The sequence below is a fragment of the Dermochelys coriacea genome, chromosome 2, assembly GCF_009764565.3.
Source record: "Dermochelys coriacea isolate rDerCor1 chromosome 2, rDerCor1.pri.v4, whole genome shotgun sequence".
Taxonomy (NCBI): Eukaryota; Metazoa; Chordata; order Testudines; family Dermochelyidae; genus Dermochelys; species Dermochelys coriacea.
In genome coordinates, this window is record NC_050069.1 from 271,276,601 (window position 1) to 271,301,819 (window position 25,219).

At 45.9% G+C, this 25,219-nt stretch overlaps 1 protein-coding gene across 1 annotated transcript in view; it reads right to left on the reverse strand.

Moving 5' to 3' along the window:
• Window positions 1–2,640: 2,640 nt before the first annotated feature.
• Window positions 2,641–25,219, reverse strand: part of LOC119851647 (stonustoxin subunit alpha-like) — a 37,115-nt gene continuing 14,536 nt past the window's right edge. The window contains 3 exon segments of the mRNA XM_038391821.2: window positions 2,641–3,303; window positions 17,292–18,064; window positions 18,066–19,344. Of these exon segments, the coding sequence (XP_038247749.2) occupies window positions 2,774–3,303; window positions 17,292–18,064; window positions 18,066–19,344 (2,582 nt within the window). The 3' untranslated portion in view covers window positions 2,641–2,773.

A 25,219-nucleotide genomic window follows, 5' to 3' on the forward strand; every position in this document is an offset into this window, starting at 1 on the left:
TTCTGTTGTGTGGTGTGTGGTTGCTGGTGAGTATTTGCTTCAGATTGGGGGGCTGTCTGTAAGCAAGGACTGGTCTGTCTCCCAAGATCTGTGAGAGTGATGGCTCGTCCTTCAGGATAGGTTGTAGATCCTGGATGATGCGTTGGAGAGGTTTTAGTTGGGGGCTGAAGGTGATGGCTAGTGGCGTTCTGTTGTTTTCTTTGTTGGGCCTGTCCTGTAGTAGGTGACTTCTGGGTACTCTTCTGGCTCTGTCAATCTGTTTCTTCACTTCAGCAGGTGGGTATTGTAGTTGTAGGAATGCATGATAGAGATCTTGTAGGTGTTTGTCTCTGTCTGAGGGGTTGGAGCAAATGCGGTTATATCGTAGCGCTTGGCTGTAGACAATGGATCGAGTGGTATGATCTGGATGAAAGCTAGAGGCATGTAGGTAGGAATAGCGGTCAGTAGGTTTCCGATATAGGGTGGTGTTTATGTGACCATCGCTTATTAGCACCGTAGTGTCCAGGAAGTGGATCTCTTGTGTGGACTGGTCCAGGCTGAGGTTGATGGTGGGATGGAAATTGTTGAAATCATGGTGGAATTCCTCAAGAGCTTCTTTTCCATGGGTCCAGATGATGAAGATGTCATCAATGTAGCGCAAGTAGAGTAGGGGCATTAGGGGACGAGAGCTGAGGAAGCGTTGTTCTAAGTCAGCCATAAAAATGTTGGCATACTGTGGGGCCAGGTATCTCCTTACAGTGTGTATGGTAACACCCATTGTTTCATGTTCTCTGTGTATATAAATCTCCCCACTGTATTTCCCACTGCATGCATCCAATGAAGTGAGCTGTAGCTCACGAAAGCTTATGCTCAAATAAATTTGTTAGTCTCTAAGTGCCACAAGTCCTCCTTTTATTTTTGCGGATACAGACTAACACGGCTGCTACTCTGAAACCTTTCTAGCTATGCGTCACACCAAGCATATATAAATCCTATGAATGCTCAAGCCCAAGTTATAAATATAATCATACTCACATCCTTAAAGATATTCTTAGAGTCTGATGGATTCCTCACCAATTGAACATCAGTAGAGGGATGGCTCCTGCTGGGAATTTTCCCTTGACTACTCCCAATTTAACTCAGTTTGGGAACCCTCGTTTATATTGTAATATTGACTACATCTAACACACTTGCATATGGACGAAGGTGTCAACCCTCCTTTTTCCTTATCTGTATTTCCACACCCCATAAATATTGGGGGTGCCCTATTTTTCACAGGTTGTCTGTAGTTGCGCTTATTTTCATTAGCATCTATACACAACATGTACCCTGCAGTCAGGACATGTGTTGTAAATGATGTTACAGTACCGTATCTTGTGATCTTGAACCGTACATTGTAGTTGATTTTCCGCAACATCACCTGTTGGCACATCTTTCCAGTAGTCTTGTGATCTTACTGGCATAGGGTCAATCTTTGGTCACTTACTCATGTCAAGCATTCTTAAACCTTTGGCTGAGTATGGCTAAGCTGAAATCTGACAGGCCTCAGCTTGCAGGCTTTGCGTTTCAGCCATGCTGCACTTATATACCTAATGCTACTTATCACTCTTATACTTCTATAATCCTACAATTTAAATCTAGTTAGCATACCTTAATTAGAAGTAACTTAGTATCTGAATTAATCATTACGTCACAACCATAAATGGATAATAAAATGATCTAATTGACTAACTTGACCCCTCAGACTGTGCAAAGGGCCCATGCTGCAAGTGGAGCAATTGTATGTGAATCAGCTAGAAACCCCCTCATGAGGACGTGGAGACAGTGCAGTGAGCTGCCAGCTTTGTGCCCTGTACAGGAAGAAGGGGTGGAGATGCAGGGCGAGAGCTCTGGTTTTACTTCGCCCCTTCAGACAGTGAGCACCACGGGGGATTCTGGCCAGGACCTGCACAGTGCTCAAAGGGTGGAGCTCCTGGTGCCCATTCTGCAGCTGAGCTTCCAGTCGCAGTGGTTCTAGGACGGCATGGGGATTGCACTGCCAATGGCATTCTGGCACTGCCTGCAGATCCCTCAGCTTTCCACCATCCGCGCCCGAGCGAGCTCCAGCCAGAACCATCCCACAGACTCATTCTAAGGGATCCATTTCTGTCACATGTACTGGTGCATTGAGCGGGCTCCGGACAAGGATCCTGCCCTGGGACAGAGAATCTCAGGCCAGGTGGGCACTACAAACTCATGTCGGTATAACTACATTGCTCAGGGGTGTGAACCCCCCAAGCGACGCAGTTACACAGACCTAACCCCTGTGTAGACGGGAGAGCATCTCCTGCCGATGTAGCTACCACCTCTCGGGGCATGGAGTCACCACACTGACGGGAGAAGCTCTCCTATAGTAATGTCTTCACTAAAGCAGTACAGCTTTTGAAGTGTAGACAAACCCCCACTGACTCCACAAGGAGAAGTACTAAACCCTCACCGCTGCAAACTCATCTCAAGGTCTGTGTACTTTGCAAGGTAGCTGACTCTCCTGCGTCTAGCTGTTCACATTGTTATCCATCCTCCATCCCTCCCCCCCAGTTCCCCTCTCCCATTCCCTCCTTCCCACTCCCCGGAAGTACTTTTTCTTTCCTCTCCCCCACCCCCACCCCCCACTTTTCTCTGACCCTGTTCACTGATATAATCCTACAGAACCATACAGCATGAGAACAAGCAGACTGGGCAGTCACTGCAGGACCGTGAGATGGGTCTAGCCTGCTCTGTATGGTACTGACAGGGCCCCGGGCTACCCTGAGTCTCAGGGATGGAGGCTCAGCTGGAATCCTCTACCCCAGACCCAGAAGAAAGGGAAGATTTTCTCCCCATTGAAAGAGGCCCGTGGGAAAGTGAAGATTGGGGCCAGATTATCCGCATAATTAAATGCCACCAACCCCCCTTCATAGTCCAGAGAGACCTGGATCCTGCTGGGTTCTCTACTCAAGGACAGGCGGGTGACAGGGTAGGTGTGAGCCCGATAGTCTCTGGCATTGCCCCATTTCTGCACCACCCAGACCCCATTCTCGGGGGTAAAACCAACCTCTCCCTTCCTCAGCACAGACTGCCTAGCTATCCCCACAGCCCAGTCTCCGGCTGCCTCTCCCTCCACCTTCACCTGCCAGGAATGTTTCCCCGAGGTGAAGCCCTCAGAGCCCAACACACTCAGCAAATAATCAAATCTCTCCGGTTTGTAAGGCAACATCTGGATCTCGTGGCCCCGGCTAATGGTTCTTCGATCATCAGACAAGACGAGTTCAGGATGTGCCGTGTCTGGATCCAGAGTCACATTTGCTGGGAGAGACAGAATCAGAGTGTTATTGGCACACAAGGGTCAATAACAGAGCGAAAGGATCGGCTGGGCCAGACCTTAGACGCAGAATCTCCCCCCCCCTGCACTCACCTACTTAGGAACAATATTATGTAACATATACGTATGCCAGTCGGTGCTGCTCTTTATATAGATAACTATCTACTCAGAGAGAGAGAGATTACACGGCAAAAATACTTCACTAACCCAGCGTTAAAATGTCTGGTGATACCTTGCACCCTTCAAGAAAGTCAGTTCAGCGAAACTGAATCTTGTGAATGCTGGGAGATGGCAATTCAGGTAAACGCCCTTGCAACCTTAACTCTGTCCTCTGGAGCTGGCAACGGCCTCTGGGAATTATCTGCATGCATTGCAGCTGTAATCCCTGTGGTAGGTGTGGCTGTACTGAAGGGTGGAGGAATACGTTGGACCTGCTTGGAAGATCTGTGATTGTGATAGGAGGTGATCTGTCGGGCTGTTCCCCTCTGCAGGGTGTGTGTGTGTGTATGTGTGTGTGTCTCCCTGGCCCCTGTGTGGCTGATCAAAGGAAAGAGGTGCCTGTGTACCTTGGGAGAGCCAGTATGCCTCGTTTCAGTGCTGCGCTGGGCAGGCTGGTGTCACTAGTGAGGCACAGGGCTCCTCTTGCCATGGGGGGGCTGGGAGATGAGTGTGGAAGGTGAGTTTAATGCAGGGTCAGACAGCTGCAGCGGCACAGGAGCTAGCAAACAGAGCTCTAAACAGGGGAGTTTGAGTGGGAGTTCTGTTGGAGGAGAAGATAGTTGTACTTGGTTGCACACAATTTAACATCCCTGTGGCAGGCATAATACCACAGCGGCCCAACACTGTAGCATTTAATTTCAGAAAGGGGAACTACACAAAAATGAGGAGGTTAGTTAAACAGAAATCAAAGGGTACAGCGCCAAAAGTGAAATCTCTGCAAGCTGCGTGGAAACTTTTTAAAGACACCATAATAGAGGCTCAACTTAAATGTATACCCCAAATTAAAAATCATAGTAAGAGAACCAAAGAAGAGCCACTGTGGCTAAACAACAAAGTAAAAGAAGCAGTGAGAGGCAAAAAGGCATCCTTTAAAAAGTGGAAGTTAAATCCAAGTGAGGAAAATAGGAGCATAAACACTGGCAGACGAAATGTAAAAATACAATTAGTCAGGCCAAAAAAGAATTTGAGGAACAGTTAGCCAAAGACTCAAAGTAATAGCAATTTTTTTAAGTACATCAGAAGCAGGAAGACTGCTAAACAATCAGTGGGGCCACTGGACAATCGAAGTGCTAAAAGTGACAGAGCTGAGGAACTGTCCCAAACTGAGGTATCATTAGAGGAGGTTTTGGAATAAATTGATAAATTAAACAGCAATAAGTCATCAGGACCAGATGGTATTCACCCAACAGTTTTGAAGGAACTCAAATGTGAAATTGCAGAATCATTAACTGTCATCTGTAACCTCTCATTTAAATCTGCTTCTGTACCAGATGACTGGAGGATAGCTAATGCGATGCCAATTTTTAAAAAGGGCGACAGAGTTGATCCCAGCAATTACAGGTCTGACTTCAGTACTGAGCAAACTGGTTGAAACTATAATAAAGAACAATATTGTCAGACACATAGATGAACATAATTTGTTGAGGAAGAGCCAATATGGTTTTTGTAAAGGAAAATCATGCTTCACCAATCTACTCGTATTCTTTGAGGGGGTCAACAAGCATGTGGACCAAGGGGATCCAGTGGATATAGTATACTTAGCTTTTCAGAAAGCCTTTGACAAGGTCCCTCACCAAAGGCTCTTGCGCAAAGTAAGCTGCCATGGCATAAGAGGGAAGGTGCTCTCATGGATTGGTAACTGGTTAAAAGATAGGAAACAAAGGGTAGGTATAAATGGTCAGTTTCCAGAATGGAGAGAGGTAAATAGTGGTGTTCCCCAGTGGTCGGTTCTGGGAGCAGTCAGTTCTGGGAGCAGTGCTGTTCAAAATATTCATAAATGATCTGGGAAAAGGGGTAAACAGTGAGGTGGCAAAATTTTGCTGATGATACAAAATTACTAAAGGCAGTTAAAACCCAGGCAGACTGTGAAGAGCTACAGAAGGATCTCTCAAAACTGGGTGACGGGGCAATAAAATGGCAGATGAAATTTAATGTTGATAAATGCAAAATGATACACATTGGAAAACATAATCCCAACTCTACATATAAAATGATGGGGTCTAAATTAGCTGTTACCACTCAAGAAAGAGATCTTGGAGTCATTGTGGAGAGTTCTCTGAAAACATCCACTCAACTTGGCTTAATGGTGAAATCCTAGCGGATCTTAAACATAAAAAAGAAGCTTACAAGAAGTGGAAGGTTGGACATATGACCAGGGAAGAGTATAAAAATATTGCTCGGGTATGTAGGAAAGATATCAGGAGGGCCAAATCGCACCTGGAGCTGCAGCTAGCAAGAGATGTCAAGAGTAACAAGAAGGGTTTCTTCAGGTATGTTGGCAACAAGAAGAAAGCCAAGGAAAGTGTGGGCCCCTTACTGAATGAGGGAGGCAAGCTAGTGACAGAGGATGTGGAAAAAGCTAATGTACTCAATGCTTTTTTTGCTTCTGTTTTCACTAACAAGGTCAGCTCCCAGACTGCTGTGCTGGGCAACACAAAATGGGGAAGAGATGGCCAGCCCTCTGTAGAGATAGAGGTGGTTAGGGACTATTTAGAAAAGCTGGACGTGCACAAGTCCATGGGGCCGGACGAATTGCATCCGAGAGTGCTGAAGGAATTGGCGGCTGTGATTGCAGAGCCCTTGGCCATTATCTTTGAAAACTCGTGGCGAACGGGGGAAGTCCCGGATGACTGGAAAAAGGCTAATGTAGTGCCCATCTTTAAAAAAGGGAAGAAGGAGGATCCTGGGAACTACAGGCCGGTCAGCCTCACCTCAGTCCCTGGAAAAATCATGGAGCAGGTCCTCAAAGAATCAATCCTGAAGCACTTAGAGGAGAGGAAAGTGATCAGGAACAGTCAGCATGGATTCACCAAGGGAAGGTCATGCCTGACTAATCTAATCGCCTTTTATGATGAGATTACTGGTTCTGTGGATGAAGGGAAAGCAGTGGATGTATTGTTTCTTGACTTTAGCAAAGCTTTTGACACGGTCTCCCACAGCATTCTTGTCAGCAAGTTAAGGAAGTATGGGCTGGATGAATGCACTATAAGGTGGGTAGAAAGCTGGCTAGATTGTCGGGCTCAACGGGTAGTGATCAATGGCTCCATGTCTAGTTGGCAGCCGGTGTCAAGTGGAGTGCCCCAGGGGTCGGTCCTGGGGCCCGTTTTGTTCAATATCTTCATAAATGATCTGGAGGATGGTGTGGATTGCACTCTCAGCAAATTTGCGGATGATACTAAACTGGGAGGAGTGGTAGATACGCTGGAGGGGAGGGATAGGATACAGAAGGACCTAGACAAATTGGAGGATTGGGCCAAAAGAAATCTAATGAGGTTCAATAAGGATAAGTGCAGGGTCCTGCACTTAGGATGGAAGAATCCAATGCACCGCTACAGACTAGGGACCGAATGGCTCGGCAGCAGTTCTGCGGAAAAGGACCTAGGGGTGACAGTGGACGAGAAGCTGGATATGAGTCAGCAGTGTGCCCTTGTTGCCAAGAAGGCCAATGGCATTTTGGGATGTATAAGTAGGGGCATAGCGAGCAGATCGAGGGACGTGATCGTTCCCCTCTATTCGACACTGGTGAGGCCTCATCTGGAGTACTGTGTCCAGTTTTGGGCCCCACACTACAGGAAGGATGTGGATAAATTGGAAAGAGTACAACGAAGGGCAACGAAAATGATTAGGGGTCTAGAGCACATGACTTATGAGGAGAGGCTGAGGGAGCTGGGATTGTTTAGTCTGCAGAAGAGAAGAATGAGGGGGAATTTGATAGCTGCTTTCAACTACCTGAAAGGGGGTTTCAAAGAGGATGGCTCTAGACTGTTCTCAATGGTAGCAGATGACAGAACGAGGAGTAATGGTTTCAAGTTGCAATGGGGGAGGTTTAGATTGGATATTAGGAAAAACTTTTTCACTAAGAGGGTGGTGAAACACTGGAATGCGTTACCTAGGGAGGTGGTAGAATCTCCTTCCTTAGAGGTTTTTAAGGTCAGGCTTGACAAAGCCCTGGCTGGGATGATTTAACTGGGACTTGGTCCTGCTTTGAGCAGGGGGTTGGACTAGATGACCTTCTGGGGTCCCTTCCAACCCTGATATTCTATGATTCTATGATTCTATGAATGTGCAGCGGCAGTCAAAAAAGTGAACAATGTTGGGAATCATTAAGAAAGGGATAGATAAGAAAGAAAATATCATATTGCCTCTCTATAAATCCATGGTATGGCCACATCTTGAATACTGTGTGCAGATGTGGTCACCCCATCTCAAAAAAGATGTATTGGATTGGAAAAGGTTCAGAAAAGGGCAACAAAAATGATGAGGGGTATGGAACAGCTGCCGTATGAGAAGGGATGAATAAGACTGGGACTTTTCAGCTTGGAAAAGAGACGACTAAGGAGGGATATGATAGAGGTCTATAAAATCATGACTTGTGTAGAGAAAGTAAATAAGGAAGTGTTATTTACTTCTCATAACACAAGAACTAGGGGTCACCAAATGAAATTAATAGGCAGCAGGTTTAAAACAAATAAAAGGAAGTATTTCTTCATACAGCACACAGTCAACCTGTGGAACTCCTTGCTGGAGGATGTTGTGAAGGCAAAGACCATAACAGGGTTCAAAAAAGAACTAGATAAGTTCATGGAGGATGGGCCCATCAATGTTTAGTAGCCAGGATGGGCAGGGATGGTGTCCCTAGCCTCTGTTTGCCAGAAGCTGGGAATGAGTGACGGGGATGGATCATTTGATGATTCCCTGTTCTGTTCATTCCCTCTGGGGCACCTAGCATTGGCCACTGTCAGAAGACAGGATACTGGGCTAGATGGACCTTTGGTCTGACCCAGTAGGACCATTCTTATGAAAACATGACAAGCTCAAGGGGATAAGCAGCAAGCCTTTGATCCTGAGCCCACCTGTTAGAAGAAGAACAGGCTGACTCGGAGTGGATTGAGTAGATGGACTTCTTTATTGCAGTACTTGTTCCCCTCGATCCAATTGTCTAGTAAGCCGTGGATTAGTTAAAGCACACTCCTTCTATCTAAGTTAGTATGTAAATACCTACATTTACTACAACACCCCCAAAACCCTTATTGAGTAATATGAACAGCCATACCATGAATATAATTATTCCCACCCCTATTTACTGTTTATAACAAGAAGAAGGGAAAGGAAAGGAGTAGCACTTTATATATCAAGCAAAGAGACAGTGCCTGCCAGTGCCTTCCTCCCTAATACCATGGTAGCAGTTACCCAGGTCTTTGCTTAACCCTTATATACCCCAACACCACCCAGCCAGTGTCAAACCCATCTAGGGCAGGAATCTGGAAAAGGCTCAAAGGCATGTTGCTAAATATGCCCATTGGTTGTGTTTCTAAAATTATTTATTAATTATTATGATTATTTATTTTGGGGATTGTGTGATGCTTCCCGGAGGTCCCCAGGGTTGTGAGGCAACTCGCTGCCACCCACCCTTAGTGTGGGGTCGTCTTGTCTGTGCCTGCCATGGGTCAGCTCCCTGAGACCACCAGCTGCAGGCAACACAAGCACTCCTCTCTCAGCCTGTGCGGGCTCCGCTGTCCCTCACACGGGTTAGCGATAGCCACACTCCAACCCCCGAGGCCTCCAAGCGTCCCCCTGCGATGTCCAGCCCCTCAGGACACTCACAGAATTACCAGACCCACTGTTCCCAAAGGACCAGAACACACCAGCCTATTAGTTAGACCTTAGAACACAGTTCCACTTAACACACGGCGCTTAGATTTGTTTATAAGGAAATCATGTATACGTGTATTTAACATGGAGCACAGACTGAAATGAAGCCAGCAGAAATACCGGAGACTAAGGGTTACATAGCAACTAAAATCTTCACACGCATCCTAGAGCCTCAACTTAGCTAACAAGATGCCTCTTGTCTAATAAGGTCCTGCTCATCCAAAGACCTTCTCACGGCGCGTTTCAATCCTGAAGGTCGAGACCTTCCTTTCCTGAGGCCCAGACCTTTGTCAGCTTGTCTCCCCAGGTGAAGGATGCCTGGCCATCTGGCTGTATCCACAGATATATTAGACCAGTCCTTTGTTCTTCACCTGTAAACAGGGTTCCAGCCCCTGCTCCCACCCCAGCTGTTCACCTCTTCCTGTTAATGTCTTCTCCTGAAGCCCCCACAATCTCTTCATCAGCATTTGACTCCGTATGGAAATACACTGTCATTGTGAGACACAGTTCACCATAGTCAGCCAGGGTGACACGTGTCTCCTGCCTCCCGTCTGGTGGAACCTGCCTTCAGGCATCCACCTCTGGGTGACCTGCCTTTAACTTCCAGGACACGATTGCCAACATACACATCCCTCTCCTTACACATTATCCGCACACACATCCCGCAATGATTACAATGACCAGCATGACACAGGCTTGCAGTAGAGACCTTATGTGACACTCTTTGGTGAACTAGAATGTAAATACCCGACCCAGGGGATCCCTGTAAACTTCATGTATCCCTGGGCCCTCTGCCAGGTGGCACCAAGAGTTCCCTGGGTCACAGAATATCCTCAAAGTATTTTGGGGGAAAAAATCGGACACATAAATGTTTGCTTGGAGGGGCAGGATTGGTGCAGGGGATGGGGGAGAGCATTTGGGGTTCAGCAAGGGTAGAGGATGTTATGGGGAGGTGGATAAATGGGGTAGGGGGGAGGGCATGCACATGATCATTACAAGGCCAGAATGGCTGCTCTCTCCTACCAGCAACATTTCTCCTTCTGTTAAAAAAACTTAGAAATTAAATGTCAGAAAGTCATTAGCCCAGAGCTGAGGCTGCCTGGTAATAACTCGCGCCTTCCAGAATGTCAACTGCAGCAAAACTCAAACTTGTGAAAACCAGGAAATACAGAGCTAAGGGACATGTCCACACAACCTTAACTCTGCCCATTTTGAGCCATGCCCCAGTACACCCATGACATACTCAGGCTCTGCCTTTGCGCTGTACTGAGCAGGAGCTCCCTACGCCTGCCCTACACTCGATCTCAGCCCACGCCACAGAAAGAACACCATAGCTGCTAAATCTTACAACTCCTTTTACAGTCAGCTCACCCTAATGCACATGATGCCAACTGACAGCCTGCTTTATTCATAGATACTAAGGTCAGAAGGGACCATTCTGATCATCTAGTCCGACGTCCTGCACAGCGCAGGCCACAGAATCTCACCCACCCACTCCTATGAAAAACCTCACCCATGTCTGAGCTATTGAAGTCCTTAAATCATGGTTTAAAGACTTCAAGGAGCAGAGAAGCCTCCCTCAAGTCAACCATGCCCCATGCTACAGAGGAAGGCGAAAAACCTCCAGGGCCTCTCCAATCTGCCCTGGAGGAGAATTCCTTCCCGACCCCAAATATGGCAATCAGCTAAACCCTGAGCATATGGGCAAGATTCACCAGCCAGATACCCAGGAAAGAATTTTCTATAGTAACTCAGATCCCATCCATCTAATATCCCATCTCAGGGGATTTGGCCTATTTACCCTGAATATTTAAAGATCAATTACTTACCAAAATCCCATTATCCCATCATACCATCTCCTCCATAAACTTATCGAGTAGAATCTTAAAGCCAGATAGATCTTTTGCCCCCACTGCTTCCCTTGGAAGGCTATTCCAAAACTTCACTCCTCTGATGGTTAGAAACCTTCGTCTGATTTCAAGTCTAAACTTCCTGGTGGCCAGTTTATACCCATTTGTTCTTGTGTCCACATTGGTGCTGAGCTGAAATAATTCCTCTCCCTCTCCTGTATTTATCCCTCTGATATATTTATAGAGAGCAATCATATCTCCCCTCAACCTTCTTTTAGTTAGGCTAAACAAGCCAAGCTCCTTAAATCTCCTTTCATAAGACAAGTTTTCCATTCCTCGGATCATCCTAGTAGCCCTTCTCTTTACCTGCTCCAGTTTGAATTCATCCTTTTTAAACATGGGAGACCAGAACTGCACACAGTATTCTGGGTGAGGTCTCACCAGTGCCTTGTATAAGGGTACTAAAACCTCCTTATCACTACTGGAAATGCCTCTCCTGATGCATCCCAAAACCGCATTAGCTTTTTTCACAGCCATATCACATTGGCAACTCATAGTCATCCTATGGTCAACCAATACTCCAAGGTCCTTCTCCTCTTCCGTTACTTCTAATTGATGCGTCCCCAGCTTATAACTAAAATTCTTGTTATTAATCCCTAAATGCATAACCTTACACTTCTCACTATTCAATTTCATCCTATTACTATTACTCCAGTTTACAAGGACATCCAGATCCTCCTGTATAATATCCCGATCCTTCTCCGAATTGGCAATACCTCCCAGCTTTGTATCATCTGCAAACTTTATTAGCACACTCCCACTTTTTGTGCCAAGGTCAGTAATAAAAAGATTAAATAAGATTGGTCCCAAAACCGATCCCTGAGGAACTCCACTGGTAACCTCCCTCCAATCTGACAGTTCGCTTTTCAGTAGGACCCGTTGCAGTCTCTCCTTTAACCAATTCCTTATCCACCTTTTGATGTTCATATTGATCCCCATCTTTTCCAATTTAACTAATAATTCCCCATGTGGCACGGTATCAAACGCCTTACTGAAATCTAGGTAAATTAGATCCACTGTGTTTCCTTTATCTAAAAAATCTGTTACTTTCTCAAAGAAGGAGATCAGGTTTGTTTGGCACGATCTACCTTTTATAAAACCATGTTGTATTTTGTCCCATTTACCATTGACTTCAATGTCCTTAATTAATTTCTCCTTCAAAATTTTTTCCAGGACCTTGCATACTACACATGTCAAACTAACTGGCCTGTAGTTACCCGGATCACTTTTTTTTCCTTTCTTAAAAATAGGAACTATATTAGCAATTCTCCAATCATTCGGTACTACTCCTGAGTTTACAGATTCATTAAAAATTCTTGCTAATGGGCTTGCAATTTCAGGTGCCAATTCTTTTAATATTCTTGGATGAAGATTATCTGGGCCCCCCGATTTAGTCCCATTAAGCTGTTTCAGTTTTGCTTCTACCTCTGATATGGTAATATCTACCTCCATATCCTCATTCCCATTTGTCATGCTACCATTATCCCTAAGATCCTCTTTAGCCTTATTAAAGACTGAGGCAAGGTATTTGTTTAGATATTGGGCCATGCCTAGATTATCTTTAACCTCCACTCCATCCTCAGTGTTTAGCGACCCCACTTCTTCTTTCTTAGTTTTCTTCTTATTTATATGTCTATAGAACCTTTTACTATTGGTTTTAATTCCCTTTGCAAGGTCCAACTCTACTCGACTTTTAGCCTGTCTCACTTTATCCCTACATGTTCTGACCTCAATTAGGTAGCTTTCCTTGCTGATCCCTCCCATCTTCCACTCCCTGTATGCTTTCTGCTTCTTCTTAATCACCTCTCTAAGATGCTTGCTCATCCAGCTTGGTCTACAACTCCTGCCTATGAATTTTTTTCCCCTTTCTTAGGATACAGGCTTCCGATAGCATCTGCAGCTTTGATTTAAAGTAATCCCAGGCCTCCTCTACCTTTAGATCCATAAATTCTTCAGTCCAATCCACTTCCCTAACTAATTTCCTTAATTTTTGAAAGTCAGCCCTTTTGAAATCAAAAACCCTAGTTGCAGATTTATTTTTGTTAATCCTTCCATTTAGTTTGAACTGAATTAGCTCATGATCACTTGAGCCAAGATTGTCCCCTACAACCATTTCTTCTATGAGGTCCTCGCTACTCACCAAAATTAAATCTAAAATGGCATCCACTCTAGTCGGTTCAGCAACTACTTGATGAAGGAATCCATCAGCTATCGCATCTAGGAAAATCTGAGCCCTATTATTATTACTAGCACTGGTCCTCCAGTCTATATCTGGGAAGTTAAAGTCTCCCATGATCACGCAGTTTCCATTAGTATTTACTTGATTAAAAAACATTAAAAAGGGCTCTATCCATATCCAAATTAGATCCCGGAGGTCTATAGCACACCCCAAGCACTATCGTAGGAGAGGCTTTACTAGTTTTCTTCCCCAATGTAATTTTTGCCCAGACGGACTCTGTCTTATCCATTGTATCGCTTCTTATTTCTTTACATTCTACCTCATCATTGATGTACAATGCTACTCCACCACCTTTACCTTTGTTTCTGTCTTTCCTAAAGAGCACATACCCTTCAATACCTGTAGTCCAGTCATGACTACTATTCCACCATGTTTCTGTTATCCCTATAATATCTGGTTTCACTTCCTGCACCAGTAGCTCTAGTTCCTCCATTTTGTTACCTACGCTCCTTGCATTGGTGTACAAACATCTTAATTTTTGCTGTTTGGCCTCGCTCACATTTTGTACCCTATTATGCACAGTCATTCTACAGCCAGTATAACCTATTAGACTGGTATCCACACTGCCCTCGCTCCTTATATACATTCTCCTACCCACGGCTGTATCCTTTCTTACTTCGTCTTCTTCCCTCTCAATGCTAAAATCTGGCGTGGAGATTACCTGGACATCTCCCAACCATCTCCTCCTAATTCCTAGTTTAAAGCTCTCTTGATCAGTTGTGCCAGCCTCCATCCTAGAAGTCTATTTCCTTCCCTACTCAGATGAAGTCCATCCCGAGAGAACTGTCCTCTGTCTGTGAATGCCTCCCAGTGGCCATACATCCCAAAGCCCTCCTTATAGCACCACTGCCTAAGCCATCTGTTGATAGTCATAATCTTGTCACACCTTTGTTGCCCTTCTCTAGGAACAGGCAGGATCCCACTAAAGATCACCTGAGCCTCGATTTCCTTAAGCGTCTTCCCCAGCCTAGCATAGTCTCCCTTAATACTTTCCAGCGAGAGTTTAGCCGTATCATTTGTTCCCACATGAAGGATAATTAGGGGATTCTTTCCCGCTCCCTTTAGGATCCTTTTCAACCTCAGGTCTACATCCCGTATCTTAGCACCCGGAAGACAGCACACCCTTCTATTCTCTGGATCAGCTCTAGTTACAGGCCTGTCTATTCTTCTCAATAAAGAGTCCCCGATCACATAGACCTGCCTTTTCCTGATGACAGTGTATTCTCCAGTCTCTCCCCTATTCCCTCTGGCTGCAAGTTCTTTCCATTCCTGTTTTCCCTTATAATCCTCTTCAACCAATCCTGTATCCTCCTGGGGCTCATATTTGGTATAGTCTCCCTTGACTCTTCCCCTTTTCCTATAGGACTAGCCTCTCTTCTCTTCTTCCTTGCCCTTCCACCTTCAGTGACTACCTGCTGAGCCCCTTCTTCATTTTCCAACTCTGCAAACATGTTCCTCAGCTCTCTTTCTCCTTCACTAGCCCGTCTTTTCTTCTGTCTGGTTCTGTTAGTCACATGCTTCCACTGACCACTTTCCTCACCCAGTTTCCCCTCAAAATTCCCCAGCCCTGCTTCCATCTGTAAGTCTGAGCTTTTCCCTTCAGATACCTCATGTCTTTGCTCCATCATCTGCTCAAACCCCTTCCTAAACTCAACTAATTGAATGGGACTCTTTTTTATTTGATTGTTTCTGATCAGACCCTGTCTGTATTTTATCATTTTCCATCCTCTCATCCTCACTAGGACATAGAGATTCTCTATTAAGGGATGTCTCTGTCCAAACCACGTGCTCCTCCACACCTGTTGGCTTTCCCCCAGCCCTTAGTTTAAAAACTGTTCAATGACCTTTTTAATGTTAAGTGTCAGCAATCTGGTTCCATTTTGGTTTAGGTGGAGCCCATCCTTCCTGTATAGGCTCCCCCTTTCCCAAAAGTTTCCCCAGTTCCTAATAAATCTAAACCCGTCCTCCCTACACCATCATCTCATCTATGCATTGAGACCCTGCAACTCTGCCTATCTAACTGGCCCTGCGCATGGAACTGGGAGCATCTCAGAGAATGCTACCCATGGAGGTCCTGGACTTCAATCTCTTACCTAGCACCCTAAATTTGGCCTCCAGGAACTCTCTCCTATCCTTCCTTATGTCATTGGTACCTACATGTACCATGACCACCAGCTCCTCCCCAGCATGACACATAAGTCTATCTAAATGTCTTGAGAGATCTGCAACCTTCGCACCAGGAAGGCAAGTCACCATGCGGTTCTCCCAGTCATTGCCCAGCTAGCTATGTTTCTAATGATCGAATCGCCCATTACTAATACCTGTCTCTTTCTAATAGCTGGAGTTCCCTCCCCCGGAGAGGTATCCTCAGTGCGAAAGGACCACAACATCATCTGGAAGAAGGGTCCCAGCTATGAGATTGTTTCCCTCTGCTCCACTTAGATACTCTCCTTCCTTGGGACTTTCATCCTCCTCAATAGCACAGTTTTTAGGGTAACAGCTCCTGTATTACCCCTGCATGGTCTGTCAGGGGTACCCATTTAAAGGTTTCCAGATCCCAGCTGTCACCTCTCATAGGCAGAGACCCACATCTCACTCCCTCCTGACTGGGGTTAGGGCTGCACAGCTCCTGCCTCACACTGTGATGTCCCCAGCAAGCCAGACTGCCTAAACAGGCCAGGGCCTGCGCTTTGCTTTCTCTCTGAAGACAACAAGCAGTGTATATGTTTCCACACAGCTCCTTCTAAGCAAGCACGTTTCTTCTTAAGGTAAAAGCATTACAGAGAAAATTTATTAAAACAATAAAAGAACCTTCACATGTGCTCGAACGCTTATCAGAGATCTCCCCAATGCCAACCTAGGGCTCTAGATCAGCCATTTCTTTATCCAGCTTGGGCCTTTGATCTTGGCCTTCTGCAACAGGTAATCAACAGAAAAAAACCCTCTCCTCAGGGCATAGCTTCAAAAGGCTGGGTTTTTGCATTGACCAGAGATGGGAAATTTGCATTAATCTTACCCTAGGGACTCCCCAGGAAATCAACTTAATATTTATTGTCCCAAAAGTTCATACTTGTCTGGCACATTTTCAATACAGCCTTTTGAACTGCCACGTCTTACATCCATCACATCTCCTCACTAGAGAGGTTACATACAATTCTGGCCCACAGCAATACATACAGTTAATACAATAAGATCTTTCAGTGATGTTGCAGGAAATTGCAGTATCTGCAGAGACCTATCCAGCTACAGTGGAAGCTCTCCACCTACAGATTCTCTGGCTCCTCTGTCCACACATACTTAGTATGATCCACTTAGTTCATGAGCAATACTATCTGTCTAATAATGTTCTGAATGTTGCTTCCCCCAAAGGCCTAGTGGGTGCCGTTCATTCTCTGAGTGTTATCCTCAAGTGAGTGAGACCCTTGTGCCAGGATCAGAGTCATGGCTTGATGTTCAGGTCTGGGCAAAACCACGGCAGTAGAATATGTCAACCTTTAGAAAATATGAGCTTTTTGGAAAAGAGGGGGAGATTGTATCCCAGGAACTCTTTAGTCAAATGACCCCAAATTTGGATTACTAACCCTAGCCAGTGCCCCCTGAGGCACACCAAATTTCAGGCAATCCATGTAACCAGGACAATTTTAGAGCACTTAGAAGAGTGAAGTTTTTCACAGGAAGCTGGTTGGTACCTTAACTTGACCAGACCTGGCAGTCCAGTATAATTTGTACAGTCCCCAACAGATCCCTGTGGTTGGGTTGGGCCCTGTATGCATTACTACAGTTCAGATATTAAATTGCAATAAATAGTTTGATTCTGAAGTCACTCCTACATTATACACTTGGGACATCTCAGTTTTCTTCCAATGATAAATATAGTTTTACCTGAATGAACTACTCCAGAGTCCTGTGTTGGGGGAGGGAGGAGGAATGTGCAAATATATTTAAATGTTACCTTTCTTTAGGGTTGAAATCGAAGTCTCCTCGCTTGGGTCACTCACAGCCCCATCCGCACACACAGCTGACACTCGGAATCTGTAGGGCGTCTCAGGACACAGTCCATCAACGATACAGAACTCGGTTCTCTTTTCTGTCCTTCGTTCCAGCCATTTGTCTTTCTCCTCCTGACTCATATCTCCTGCCTCCTCTTTATATTCCACCTTATACTCCCTTATTCTAACTCCATCTCCAGTGACACGTGGACCCTCCCAGGTGATGGCAATGGCAGATGAATCTACAATAACTGTTACGGGCTTCCCAGGTAGGCTGGTAGGAGGGAGAGTCTTCACAGGATCACTCACATCGCTGCTCTCGCTGAGCCCTGGTTTGCTCACTACGGCATATCGGAACTGGTACTCGGTGTTTGCACATAGCCCTGTTACTGTGAATGTCACTTGTGTATTATTTATATTCACAGCCATCCAGTTCTCCTGCCCTACAATTCTGTACACTGCCCTGTAGCCGGATATCACAGCCCTTCCATAGGCTGCTGGGTTAAACGTGAGCTGCACACGATCATGTCTGATTCCATCAATCAGGGGAGGAAGAGGCTTTGATGGAGGCTCAAAGTTGGTGCTGATCAGCTCTCCATCTCCATACAGGTAAATGGAAGTGCCTGGATTGTCCTTGTCTGGAACAGAGGCCACAATGAACCGAGTCTTCCCATTAGATTTGTTGACACTGACAAAACTTGAAAGAGACTTTGCAGATTTTCGAGCTTTTTTATATTTCTTTTTCCTCAAACCACACTTTGGATTTTGGTTTCTCGGCGACAGAACTGGCTGATGCAGGATCATGAGTTTCCTCTATATACTGGGTCTGAAGCCATTGTTTTAAATCTGATAAATATGGCTCCTCTTCATGCAGTGAGGTGAATGTAAAGGAGACGATGAAGTCAAGCTCAGGGTTGAGAACTATTTCATCTAGTTCACTCTGAGAGGATACCACTTTTACATTGCTTAGGATCCTAAGGTAGGAATTCATATAATTCATCTCTTTCTCCTTTGTATCCAGAAATTCATTGAGGCTCTGCGTATTGAATGGTGACAGGTTTTGACATGATAAAATATCCACCAGGCCCCCTTCCTCTTTTCCACCTCCACGGATTAATGGTAAGAGTCCTGCTAGCTGTTTCTGGAAAGTCTGTCTGTGCTGCTTACACAGATTTTTGAATTGCTGGATTTTCAGTTTGATTTCGGGAAAGCTTGTGGCGATCAGACTCTTCACCATGTCATTGCATCGCATGTTTACTTCTGCCAGTTCCTCCATAGCAGTCTGAGCATCAGAAATCAATGTTAAGCTGATCTCACGCACCAGCTGAGCAGCTCTGGAATCCAGCTTGGTCAGCGGGTACAGCCAGACTTTCACTGGTACAGCCTTCTCCCCGTTGTCACCCAGAAGCTTGGGGAGGGTGGAATAAATTTTCATGGCTTCTTGGAAATTAGTTGGATTTTTCTCAAGAGCAAAATCACCATGGAACTTGCAGTTAAATTTTTCAGCATTTAATTTTTTCTTGTCATCCATTTTGATAGCTCCTTCCCCTTCTATGGAAACCAGGGGTAACTTTTTCATCGCAATCTGGAGCTTTCCCTCTATCTCACGTACATTCTCAGAAGAAGAAACTTCTCGATCAAACACGAAGAAAGCCTGAGCACCGTACAGCACAGCCGTGACCACATGGGTGGCCGTGCCTTGATCAAATACAGCACGATAAGAGACATTCTCTGGTCCTAAATGCTCCATAGTTAGTTGCTCAAACTTTGTTGTGGCAGAGTACTGGAGAGTAACTCTAGCCTGTTGTTTGGATTTTTTGGTGTCATTTAAGTATTTGGCAGATCTACTTACTTCAATCAACCCCCCAAGGAAACTAGCCTTCAGCGAGGCTGTGACATTTAGGGCATTGGCCTTCTCTTCAATGGTATCAGATGCAATGATCTCACAGTTAGTCCAGGGTTGTGGTTTTGTGTTCACATCCTTGAGAAGCTGTTCCAGGCGCCACAGCGTGATCCCTGGAATATTAGAGACAAACACATGGTAATGTAACTGATAGATGCACAGGACACAGAGTCTATCCATGGTTTAATTGTGTCTCATTTCTGAGATTGAAAAATAACAAGTGAAGGACATCAAGTAAACTGCCCTGGTAACAAACAAACGTGCCAAGTCAAGGCTGAACTACACCCCTAACAACCTTCCCTTGCCCCTGGCTTCTTACACGACTTTGGAAGATGTGATCTTTTCTGTTTTTGTTTTTTTTAATAAATCCCTCTCCAGAATGACTGAGTTCACTCCCCCTTCAGGAGTACACTGTTCCAGGTGGCAAGTGCTATAATTATGATTGAAATGTCACTTCCATTAGAAACATCTGGTTTCTTCGATTTAAGAAGCTAGGAATTGCCACGCTTGACCTGATCCATGATCCATCTAGCCCTGTATTCTGTCTCAGAGAGTAGACAGCACCAGATCCTTCACAGGAAGGCACAAGAAGCCCTACTATATTGTTGGAAAATCTGCCCTCATAAGGGTCTCATTGATCTCTAATAGTTGGACATTGGCTTAAATCTTAAGCATGAGGTTTTATATCCCTTCCTAAAATTTCTTTTCATTGTAATAATCCCCGTATTCTTGTTAGCCATATAAACTTCCAGTCCCTCTAAATGTCTAATCCTGGCCTCAGGACACATGACTGGTGAGACGAAGGCAGCTGGGAGACTAAGGGAGTTAGCTGGCTGAGCTTGCCAGTGAAGGAAGGCAGGGAGGTAGGGTTTTTCTTTAACTTGAAGGCACTGCACATGGAAGAACCTGCAATGGTGCATTGCCAACACCACTGCTAGCTCTTAATCTGCCTGCACCTGTGGGGGCCCTAGCCAGACAGCCATCCTCACTGGAGGCTTCTACCCAGATCCTCATCTTCACTTGCGGGGAATGCAGCCTGCATATCCCTGCTGAAAACAGGCAGGCAGGGGGAACCAGCTGGTGTGAAAAGTGTCTGTACTGGCCACAGGAGGAGAGGAGCAGACCTCAATGGCTGAGGAGGAGAAACCACCTGCTCCCAAGGCTGGGAGGCTCACGGCCACCACACCCACCAGGAGGGGATGTAGGGTGTTTAGTGGTCTGGGCTCCCTGCTGAGAGGGATGGAAGCCTCCATCTGCTGACCTGACCTGTCGTCCCAGGAGATGTGCTGCCTGCCTGAAGCCCACATCCCAGGTGTTATGGAAAGGTTGCCAAGGCTTGTCCATCCATCTGGCCACTACCACACACTGCGCATCTACGTGGGCACTAACGATACTGCCAGTCTGACTCTGTGCAGTGACACCTGGGCTCTGGGAGTGAGGGTGAAGGAGTCACAGTTGCATGTTGTGTTCTTGTCCATCCTCCTGGTTGAGGTTAAGGGCCCAGGCAGGGACGCGTGCATCCTGGAGATGATGCACGGCCGTGCGGGTGGTGTCAAATGGTGGACTTTGGCTTCCTAAGTCATGGGAGGCTGTTTCAGGAAGGAAATGTGCTGGGAACAGATGGGGTACACCTGACCAAGAAGGGGGGGAGCATCTTCAAGCACTGACTTGCCAAGCTAGTGAGGAGGGCTTTAAATTAGAATCAAAGGGGCAGGTGACAAAAGATGACAGGTAAGTATCAAAAAAAGTGACCTTCACAGAGGGCTAGAGGTGAGTGGGAGGTGGAATGGAAAATGTACAGTTGGGTCATAGGAGCAACAAACGGGATAATAGAGGGGGAATCTGCTAAATATCTTGTCTATACAAAAATGCAAGGTGTATGGGGAATAGACAGGAAGAACTGGAAATCTTAGTACATAAACTAATTTAGCGTTCAATTGGCATCACTGAGATTTGGTTGGATAAATCTCATGACTAGAATATTGGTGCATAGTGTGTTCAGAATGGAAAAGCAGCAAAAAAGGGAAGCGGGGTTGTACTATACATCAAGAGTATAGACACATATGCTGTGGTCCAGGAGGTGAGAGGCCGACCCAGTTGAAATTCTATGGGTAAAGATAAAAGTGGGCAGGGGAAAACAGGGGTGATGTTATGGTAGGGGTCTTCTACAGATCATCAAATCCGGAGGAAGAGATGCATGAGGCATTTCTAGAGCAAATAACAGAAATATCCATACCACAAGACCTGGTAGTAATAGGGGACTTCAATTACCCAGATATCTGTTGTAAAAGTAATACCACAAAACACAAAGTGTCCAGTAAGTTCTTGGAATGTGTTAGGGACAACTTCTTGTTTTAGAAGATGGAGGAAGTAACAAGGGGGCAGCCATTTTAGACTAGATTCTGACTAAAAGGGAGGAATTGGTTGCAAATCTGAAGGTAAAAGGCAATTAGGGTGAAAGTGTTCATAAAATGATAGATTTTATTATTTTAAGGAAAGGAAAGAGTGAAAAGAGAGAATAAGACAGTGCAGTGACACCTGGGCTCTGGGAGTGAGAGTGAAGGAGTCACAGTTGCATGTTGTGTTCTTATCCATCCTCCTGGTTGAGGTTAAGGGCCCAGGCAGGGATGCGTGCAAAGGAATAAACAGACTTCATCAGACTCAGAGAACTCTTACGTAACGTTCTCTGGGAAGAAAATCTAAGGAAAAAGAGTTCAGGAGAGCTGACAGTTCGTAAAAGAGACAGTATTAAAGACACAACTGCAAACTATCCTGATTTGAAGGTAAGATAAGAAAAATAGCAAGAAGACAATATGGCTTCATCAGGAGCTCTTCAGTAACCTGAAAATCAAAAAGAAACCCTACAAAAAGTGGGAACATGGATGAATTGCTAAGGAGGAGTACAAAAGAATAGTATAAGCAGACAGGGACTAAATCAGAAAGGCTAAGGGACAAAATGAGTTACACCTAGCAAGGAACATAAAAGGCTGTAAGAGGGTTTTTAAAAATATATTAGGAGCAAGAGAAAGACGATGAAGAGTGTAGGTCCACTATTTAGTGGGGAAGGAGAGCTAATGACATCAAGAACACAGAGGTGTTTAATGCCTATTTTGCTTCAATCTTCTCTAAAAAGGTAAATTGTGACTAGTTGCTTAACACAAATAGAATTAATAATAAGGGAGAAGGCACACAAGACAGAATAGCAAATGAACATCTTAAAGAATATTTAGATAATTAGATGTATTCAAGTCAGCAGGGCTTGACTAAATTCTCCTTAAGGAACTAGCTGAAGCAGATCTTGGATCTGTTAGTGATTATCTTTGAGAACTCACGGAGGATGGGTGCGGTCCCAGAGGACAGGCGAAGAGCAAATATGGTACCTATCTTTAAAAAGGGCAACAAAGAGGACCCGGGGAATTAAAGAACAGTCAGCCTACCTTCAACACCTGGAAAGATACTGGAACAAGCTATTAAACAATCAGTTTGTAAGCACGTAGAAGATAACAGGTTAATAAGTTTCGGAGTAGCAGCTGTGTTAGTTTGTATTCGCAAAAAGAACAGGAGTACTTGTGGCACCTTAGAGACTAACAAATTTATTAGAGCATAAGCTTTCGTGGGCTACACCCCACTTTATTGGATGCATAGAATGATTTAAGTTAAATAATAGGAAAACTTTCTAACTATGGGAGTAGTTAAGCTCTGGGACAGGCTTCCAAGGGAGGTTGTGGAATCCCCATCACTGGAGGTTTTGAAGAACAAGTTAGACAAACACCTGTCCAAGATGGTCAAGGTGCACTTATTCCTGCCTCAGCCCAGGTAGCTGGACTAGATGACCTCTCAAAGCCCCGTCCAGCCCTACATGTCTGTGATTCAGTGATATCTAGGGGCAGAGAGTTCATCATGCTAATCGCATTGCTTTAAAATGTATGTCCTTTTGTTGTTTAAATTAGATATATTTTAATTTCATAGTGTCCCCTTGTTCTTGTACTATGAAAGAGTAAATAGGTCCTGTGTATTTATCTTCTCTAACCCATTCATTCTTCTGTATCCCTGTAGCAATTTCCCCTTATTCTTCTCTCCATATGAAATATTTTGTTTTGTCAATCCTGTGAAATTCTCCCCAGGCCTCTAATTATTCTCATCGTCGCTGTCCAAACCCCCTCCGTTTCTGTTATATCCTCTTTGTGATGGGATGGCCAGCACTGAATACATATTCCAGGGGACGGTGGTCCATTGATTTATAGGTAAACAGGGATTGAATGAGCTCTCCCCTGCCGGCTAGCTGGGGAGGGGAAAAGGCTTCAGAACAAGACTGTATTTACATGAACACACCCACTCTGCCTAGGTATCAGCAGACAGAGCTGTGTTGCCAAAGTGATCAGCTCTGGCTGGTGTTGGGTTAGAAATCACTTTGTATTGAATGCAGGATGTGACAAAGCTCTGTCCTTGCCGCCGTAGGTCCCGCGTTTCCTGGTGGATTTCGATAGCCTCAGAGGCTCACTGTGACCCTGACAGTAACCCTTCTCTATCTAGAGACAAGGGTCACAGTCTACTGAGCCATTTTCGTCATAAGCCAGCGAGGGAGGTGAGGAGAAGTTATCCTTCCTTGCACAGTCTCTGTTGTCTCCCAGTCTCAGTGATTAAACAGGGGGCAAAGGTGGGCAGGGGGAGCCCAGGCCCACCCTCTACTCCAGGATCCAGCCCAGGGACCCTAATAGTATCAGCTATGGTAGCTGACCTTTTAGAAACATGCCATGTACAATTCCCTGGGCTACTTCCCCCACAGCAGCCCTCACTTCCTCAAGCTCCACTTCACCCTTACCTCAGGGCCTCCTTCCTTGTGCCTGATATGGTGTGTACTACTCAGCCTCTCCAACCGCGCAACTTCCTGCCACAGCTCCTGACATGCACCCCCACCTGAGTGACTGGGAGGCTTTTAACTAGTTTCAGCCATCCCCTGATTGGCTTCAGGTGTCCCAATCAACCTAGCCTTCTCCCTGCCTTCTGGAAAGTTCTTAATTGGCCCCAGGTGTCTTAATTGAACTGGAGCAGCTTCCATTTCACTTAACCTGGTACCAGGGATTTGTTTAGCCTGGAGCGAATCTCTCTCTCTCTCTCTCCCATGACTCTTCCATAGCCTTCTAGCTTGGAGGGAGGTGGGAAGCTGCTACTCCTGCTGCTGGGCCCTAAGCTATCCCTGCTGCTCCAGCTGCTCCCCTGGCTGGGCCAGACACCCCCCATTCTCTGCTACTTGGCTGCTGGACCCCCCACTCTTGGGTGCTGCTACTGCTCCAACTGCAGCCCCGGGGGGGGGGGGGCTGCTAGCCCACTCCCCAGAGAGGAAAAGTGAGGGACCCCAGCCACTGCTGTTGTGGATACCACCACCACCACCACCACCTTAGAGGGGTCCTTTCTGCCTGCCTGGATCACCACCTGGAGTTCCTGGAGCTGCTGCTGCTGTGGAGTCTGCTGGCTGGAGCTGCTGAAGCCTGAGGAGGAGAAGAAGACCATCTACCAGTGGGGCAGCACCTAGAGACTTTGCAGACCACTGTGGAGGGGGCCTAAGACTGAGTAATTTTCAAACTGTGCTCTTGTGGTGGGGGTCCTGACTGTGTTTGTAGGGACACAGGGGGTGTGGTGTGAAGCTGCCCCCCAATCCATCTGTGTGTCCCCCCAACCCCCACCACTACTACCACCACCGCTGCCCCCTCCACCACCCCCACTGGCTGTATACCATCTGCCTCAGCCCCTGCCTCTGGACTCAGCTGCTTGCTTGGCTTGCCACGCCCTATTTCCACCCTTTGGGCCAGAAGCAGCAGCCAGCCTAAACAGACTTTGTGCAAGTGCACGTGGGTGCATGTGACCCCCCCCCGGACTGCCCACCCCACAGCTTTGCCCTTTGCTATCTGCCCCATTTGCCACTTGCAGCTTTTGCCTCCTCTTTTGCTCCAGCCCCCCTTACTAGCTTCAGTTTGTTTGCCTGCCCCA